This window comes from Microcaecilia unicolor, chromosome 2 (assembly GCF_901765095.1).
Source record: "Microcaecilia unicolor chromosome 2, aMicUni1.1, whole genome shotgun sequence".
NCBI lineage: Eukaryota > Metazoa > Chordata > Amphibia > Gymnophiona > Siphonopidae > Microcaecilia > Microcaecilia unicolor.
Window position 1 is genome coordinate 282,915,957 of NC_044032.1, and position 7,550 is coordinate 282,923,506.

General features: G+C 43.7%; 1 protein-coding gene across 1 annotated transcript; it reads left to right on the top strand.

The window, feature by feature from the left end:
• Positions 1–1,758: 1,758 nt before the first annotated feature.
• On the top strand, positions 1,759–2,730 carry LOC115462024 (taste receptor type 2 member 40-like). Its single transcript, XM_030192072.1, has one exon. It carries the CDS (start codon positions 1,759–1,761, stop codon positions 2,728–2,730), a length of 972 nt encoding a protein of 323 aa, XP_030047932.1.
• The last annotated feature ends 4,820 nt before the right edge of the window (positions 2,731–7,550 follow it).

Here is a 7,550-nt window from a genome sequence, read left to right on the forward strand (position 1 = left end):
TTTTTTAGTTTCCTCAGGAGTCGTTCATGAGGTACTTTGTCAAATGCTCTTTGAAAATCCAGATACATGATATCAACCAGCTCACCTTTATCCACCTGTCTATTCAGCTCTTCAAAAAAATGTAGCAAAGGTGAGGCAAGATTTTCATTGACTAAATCCATGTTGGCTTTGTCTGATTAATCCATGCTTATGTATATGCTATGTAATTTTGTTGTTTATAATAGTTTGTATCATTTTCCCCAGCAGCAACATCAGGCACACTGGTCTATAATTTCCTGGATCACCTCTGGAACCCTTTTTAAAAAATTGGCATTATATTGGCTACCCTCCAATCTTCCGGTACCATGCTTGATTTTAGAGATAAATTACATATTACTAACAATAGCTCTGCAAGTTAATTTTTCATATCTATCAGTACTCTGGGATGTATACCAACTGGTCCAGGTGATTTGCTGCTCTTTAATTGATCAAATTGCACCATTACATCTTCCATGTTTACAGAGTTTTGTTTCAGTTTCTATGACATCAGCACTGAATATCATTTCTGGCACTATCTCCCCCACATCTTACTTGGTGAAGACCGAAGCAAAGAATTCATTTAGTATCTCTGCTATAGCCTTTTCTTCTCTGAGTGCCCCTTTTACCCCTTGGTCATCTAGTGGTCCAACTGATTCTTTTACCAGCTTCTTGTTTCTAATATTCCTAAAAAAGTTTTTATTATAAGTTTTTGGTTCTAACACAGTCTTCTTTTCAAAGTCTCTCTTTGCCTTCATTATCAGCGTTTTGCATTTGACTTGCCATTCCTTATGTAGTATACGTCAAAGTACATCGGTATGTGTAGATTTTTAGTTGGGAACACTACAAAAATATACCTCTGAATATGTTTAATCTTACTCAAAATAAAAAAGCAATCTATTTTTCTTGCATGCACTCACCCAGTTGTGTAGCCATAGGTGGGCCCAGGCGCATACATTTTGAGCTCAGGCCCACCCAGCAGCAGCACAGCTAGTTTGTGGCTGGCAAGGATCCCCCAAGCCCCACCAACTAAAGATTCCTGGCAATCTGGAATCTCTTAACTTCCTCCCCCAACACCACCCCAGTACCTTTAAAATGTTTCAGTGCTGGGCCGGAAGTGAGCAGCATCTAATACCGGCTGCTCGCACCAGCCCTGAGCCTTCCCTCGGCTGTAACGCCCTGTTCACGGGACCAGAATGTTGTGTCAGAGGGCAGACTCAGAGCCAACGTGAGAAGTTGTTATGAGTTGCTGCTTGCTGCCAGCCTAGCACTGAAGGACTTAAAAGATACCGGGGGGGGGGGAGGGGGGGTTGGGGGAATGAAATTAAGAGATGCTGGATTGCAAGGAGGGGAGAGGGAGAGGCTGGGTGGGGTTCCTGTGCCCACCCACTTTGGGCTCATTCCCACTTCAAATTGGGTGTCTGGCTATGCCCCTGTACTCACCTTACAAATACACACAAAGTCTAAAGTATTTTAAATGTAAAATGACAAGATGAGTTTGTTTTACTGTCCAGTAACAGAATATGTCTGACATTTGCATCCTTGTTCAGCTACTTCCTTTTATGAGAAGAGCAATAATATTTTGCATGTCTTAATTCTGTGGTTGTCCTCCACAGATTCTAATGCATTAGAAAGTCAGAAGAGTGCTGCTGTCTACCCATTAACTGAACAGGGAAGAAAGACTGTAAGAGCCCTTCTGGAAGTCTATTTGGCATGCCTCAGCAGTGATTCTAACAGGGGGCGATGTTAGACCCAGTTCATATTGTCATGCTGATCATCTTCACTGCTTTTACAGTGCTAGGGACTGTGGTGAATGGATTCATTGTGGCTGTGAATGGCATTGACTGGGTGAAGACCAGGAATCTAAATTCTATTGACATCATTCTGATCAGTCTAGGTGCAGTAAGATTCTGCTTCCAATTGGAAATATTTCTGGAGGAGATATTATCAGAACTTTCTTCAGACTTCACATTAAAAACAAGATCTGAAACATTTTCCACTATTTCGGTATTTCTAGAACTTTCTGGTTTCTGGTTTGCCTGCTGGCTTTCTGTCTTCTATTGTGCCAAGATTGCCAACTTCCGCCACCCTCTGTTCATCTTTATGAAATCAAAGATCCCTGGGATGTTAACCTGGTTATTGCTGAGCTCCATCCTAGCATCCTTAGTCACTTGCATTCCCACAGCCTGGGGACTTTTCAAATATTATCACAGCAACTCCACCACTGATATTCCTCTAACCAACTGTATTATCAATTGCACAATAGCTAGGGATGAGTACCAGAACAAAACCACCACAGAAATAGGTAGAATGCTCTACAATAAGGTTCATCTGATTCCCATATTGTCCCTTGGATACTCCCTGCCCTTCTTCATATTCTGTGTGGCAGTTGTTTTGCTGATCGGATCCCTCTGGAGCCATACCAGGAAAATGAATGGCAACATGATGGGCTTCCGGAACCCCAACCCAGAGGCTCATTTCATTGCCATTAAAGTCATGGCTTCTTTTTTATTGTTCTATATGTTTTATTTCACATTTGCAATCTTAGATATAGCATATTTGTTCTCCAACAAGGACCTCTGGAGATATGTTATTTTATTAGGGTCAACAGCCTACCCATCTCTGCACTCTGTGATCCTGATCCTAAGTAATTCTAAGCTCAAACAATCTTTAGCAAGGATTCTCCATCTCCAAATCCATGAATCAGGTATCTAACCACTACAAAATAATTCCCTCCTTAAATATTTAAGATCCCCTTTATATTTTTAAATGTTGACTTGGGTATTGGTATTGTCCATCATAACATCTGATATGTAGAGTTTTAAAACTTTTTAGTCCTTTATGAAGTTGCTTTTAGGCTGAAGTGTTGTTAATCATTATATATATTTGCTTTGTGGAAAATTGTTTCTTTAGAAAATGTATCTTAGATTTACAAATTATTGAAATTGCATGTTATCATAATAAAAGTCATATCAGGTTTAGTTCAATGGTTAGTAATATATGTTTGCTTAGTGAGCATCAGGGTTGGGTTACTTTTGATAATTTTTTTAGGACTGTTTTGTGAGGTCAGTACTGGAAGCAGGAGGAGCTGGGAGACCAGTTAGCACAGTAATCTACTCACTCAGCACTCTCCTTTCATCTGCTAAATCATTCCAGGCCAGAAATTCACATCTCTAACCAAAAGGTTTATTTAAACTATGATGATGAAGTCAGAACATGAGACATCTCCTCAAAATTAACTATATACAAGCCATAGTAGAATAAAGTAGTTTCAAACACTACAGTCTCTAGTGGGTCTTCCTTATGAACACTCTTCCTTGGTAGAAGAAAATAAAGAGAACAAAATGAATGGTAATGAGGCCATTAACTGCTTCAATGCACAGAAGGAAACCGTGGATTTCGATGCACATACAATGAGGAACATTTTTCACTAGGTCCAGGGCCACATAGAAGGGTTGGTATCTGTCTAATGGAATCTTCTCCCTTCCCAGACAGCTTTCTGTATCAGTCCCTGGTGTCTAGTGCCCCCCACACCTCCCTCCCTGACCCTCATCCTGACTGCTTAAAAATTATATTCAAGAAGGGCGCGCTCTATTAAAGGCATATGGAAAAACTTGTGGTAGAGGAGGGTGTGGAGGACTCAGAACCACAACCCCATTATGAGCAGACCACAAAGCCAGAGGGCAATGATGAGAGTATTCCATATTTGGCTCATCATGAGAGCCACAAGGCATGCTGTCTTGCTGATATTCTGGGAATCCCCTGTCTATAAGCCTAAAGATGCAGCAGGGCTTCAAGGGTATGCAGTATGCCCTGGCCTTCATGGTCAGCCAAATGCAGGGCATGAGGGTAGAACTACTTGCCCTAATAGATGTGATCAAGCAACTTAGGCATGTAGCTTTGCCCCTCTTAACCCACTGTCATAGAGAGCTGTAGGAGTATTTCCCTGTGTGTCTCACCTTGCGGGCCCTGGCCTGTATAATCCTATGACAGCAAAATGGAGGCTGTACACTCTGACCCACACATCTCTGTGTCAGCAAGAAACAGCTTTGCAGCTTGTGGAAAATTACAGCAGAAGCTCAACACCAAAGACATGCTGTGGGCAAAGCAGGCCCCCTTATCTCCCTGAGAGGCTGGCTCCAGCAAGGCGGGTGAGAAACAGAAAATGCATACCAAAATGTAACAACTTGAAGGTCAAGAACAATGGACTGTTCTTGCCAGGCAGTGAGCTGAGGAAGATCCAGTTTGGTTCCTGCAGCCACCGGACCAAGAGGTACGGGGAGAGTGGGAACAAAGAGAGAGGAGTTAGGAAGAAGCCTTGGAAGAAGGTGGAGGTGAAAAGAAGACCAGTGAGACCTAATAAGGTCCACCAACTGATGAACTGTGTATCTGGAGGAAAGTATCGTGGTTCAGCTGTACTTGCCCTGCGTGACCTGTGACCTCCTTATCTGCTGCAGAGTTCCCTTCCAGCTGCGACTGAGACTCGCTGTGAATCCAGCTTGAGTCTGTGAGGTGTCCCGTGCCAGCTCCCGAGAGACACGACCCTGAGGTCTAAGCCTGGTGAGAGACACGGTGATTCATTTCCTACTAGTCGGGGCTAGTTAGTGGTATTTACCTGAGCAGAAGGCTGGTGCTGTCGTACTTGTGATTAGGAGAAGCTGCTAATAACTGTACTACCTCGTAACATAGTGTGACTGATCAGTGGTGTAATTTTATCTGGTAACCAGTAAGAATTAGTGTTTAGTAGTGTGACGTATGAGTGTAATTTTTATCACTAACTATCTAACCATAGGGATTACATTCAAAAACCAGAGTCTATTTAAACATCTAGATACTAAAGACTCCAGAACATGAAAAAAACTTATTTTATTAACAAAATGTTAATCATTCACACATGACGATCTTTCACATATTACCACTCATTCACTTTAACATGTATCAACCAATTATCAAAATTCGGAAAAAATGTACATAGCTATACCGATTGATCTTTACCAATAACTGTTATTCATCAGTGCTTGTGTATAGTCCTTTAAAGCAATATACAACTTATACATATGATATTATATGAGACAGCGGCGGGAGGGCAGGAAAGACAGGGGATCTTTCCTGAGCAAGCCACTAGACCATCAGGGTGACTTCAGTTGTAATTTTTATCAGCCAGTAATTTTGTAATCAGCCAAAGCTTGCAGAGTTCTATTTTGTATACCTTAGCTCTATTTTCTTACCTGACATACTATAATAAATCTAATATATATATCTCAGCCTACAGTCTCAGCTACAGTTCTTTCTAACGGAAGTATTTGGCTAGGTTCCAAGGTTCCCACCCCTAGACCTAATTCAGGATTATTTGCTTGCAGATGGTTCTGCTTAGGGGAACCTGGACACAGGTAATTTATTATCTGTGATTTATCCTACAGATAATGGGGGCATCGTCCGGGAACTCATAAAGTTGAGAAAGTATTCCGGTTTGTGTGTCTTCAGTGAGAGAGAACTGACAGGCTGGGGATATTTGCCTTCTGTAATTTTTCATACTGCTTCACTGATTCCTTGCTTTCTGTGTCACTGAACTGTGCTGTTAAAGTATTTCTTAGAGAACTACGAAGAGGGAGGATCTGGTAGCTGAACAGTAAAGCTGCTAGTTAAGATTTACGGCTTAGAGATAGCAGCAAGACATTATTGCAGTCAGCTCAGCCAGCCACGATGACGTCACACACTACTTCGTTCACTAAACTAGAGTTGAATGTTTTTGAGATTCTTATTAACGCTGCCCAAAGCAAATCACAGAAGAGCTACTCCATTGAGTCATTGCTCTCCCTATTTAGAAAAGAATCTGGTGATAGCCAAGCAGCATATACCTCAGTTTTGACCAATATTGTGCAAGGCAAAGCTAAGCTTACTCTAACAGATCTAGCAGAATTAGGTTGCACCCTGCTAGCTATCAAAGAAAATGCTATGAATAACTGTTCCTCGCTACAGGTAGCCCTGCAGCGATCGCAGGAAACAGTGACTGCTCTGACCACAGAAAAGGCTGAATTGCAGCGTTCGTGGGCAGACAGACTGGCTCAGGCGACTGCTGTAGGAGATAGGGAGTCGAGCAGTACCCAAGGTCAGCTAACATGTGTTAATTGCCCAGTACTGAGAGATAAATGTGCAGCTCTAGAAGATCTGAAATCCCAGTGTGAAAAACAAGTCTGTTCCCTACAGTGTGAGCTAAGGCAGAAAGATGCTGTTTTGGGGACTAAAACACAGCAGCTAGCTGACGTTGAAGAGACTCTTGATTTAAGGTGTCAAGAGGCTGTTAGATTACAATCGTTCCAGCAAGAAGTGAGAGATAGATCTGAGGGTGCTATGTCTGCTCTGCGACGAGAGTTGCAGCAAGAACAGGAGAGGTGCAGCTTCGCTCAAGAGGCATGGTACAGTGCCAAAGAGGAGCAGAATGAAATGTGGGAAGAGAATAAATCTCTCTCGCAGCTGTTGGACAAGGCAATACAAGAGAAAGATTCTTGCGTGCAGACATTAAAGCGATGCCAAGAAGATTTAGATGCCGTGCGTAGGGAAGTGCGAAATATATGTGATGACCCTGAGTCACTGCCCATAGATGGTGATGGGGGGGGGGGAGAGACTGGGGATGTGGATAGGCCCTCTAGCCCTGCACGGGAACCTAACAGTGTTTATGTAAGTCCCAGAAATCCCTCCACAGCTCCTCCCCGGTACAGTTCCCTAACCCCTGAAGCCTTCGACAGTATGCCGGAGCACAGACTCCACCCTGTCCGGTCACAGGGTACTGTACCACCCAATGACGGCTACAGTACAGCTGCATCTGGGCCATGCCCAGGAAGGTCACAGTACACTGCACCCGATGAGAACCCTGGTACAATTACACATATGCTCCGCCCACGAAGGCCACAGCTCTCTGTCCTGCCTGACGGGGACGCTGGTGCCCTTGGGCCTGGGTCCCGCCCAGGAAGGTCACAGTACACTGCACCTGATGAGGGCCCTGCTACAAGTGCACAGAGGTTCCTCCCAGGAAGGTCACAGTCCTCTGCCCCGCATGATGATGTCACCAGTACCAGTGGGCCTGTGCTCCTCCCAGGAAGGTCACAGTCCTCTGACCCACCTGCTGACATCAGCAGCATACCCACACCACTGTTCTCTTCTCCTGCTGGTGAGCAGCGGTATTACACCCAAACACCCAAAGTTACTCCTTTATCTAGAGATCAGCACAACCAAACAATGAGAACACTTCGCTCTATGATTGTACCTTTTAAAGAGTCTTCAGGGGTGACTATACACGCTCACCTGGATAGCGTGCGTGACCTTTTTGAAGAATTACAGGTTCATGCTGAATCAGATAAAAGAGCTCTACTGAAGTGGACGTTTGCGGCTGAGTGCCAAACATATTTAAAAGCTATTTTAGCCGAGCATAATGACCTGTCCACAGTGGAACAGGCCCTGAAGAAGCGGTATGGACAGTTCGCGGATCCCACAGAGGCCAAAAGGGCAGCATATAATATGTGCTGTGGCCCGAATGA

What these genes read in the sequence shown, in the direction of transcription:
- LOC115462024 (XM_030192072.1), top strand. Translation starts at nt 1,759, where the DNA reads ATGTTAGACCCAGTTCATATTGTCATGCTGATCATCTTCACTGCTTTT.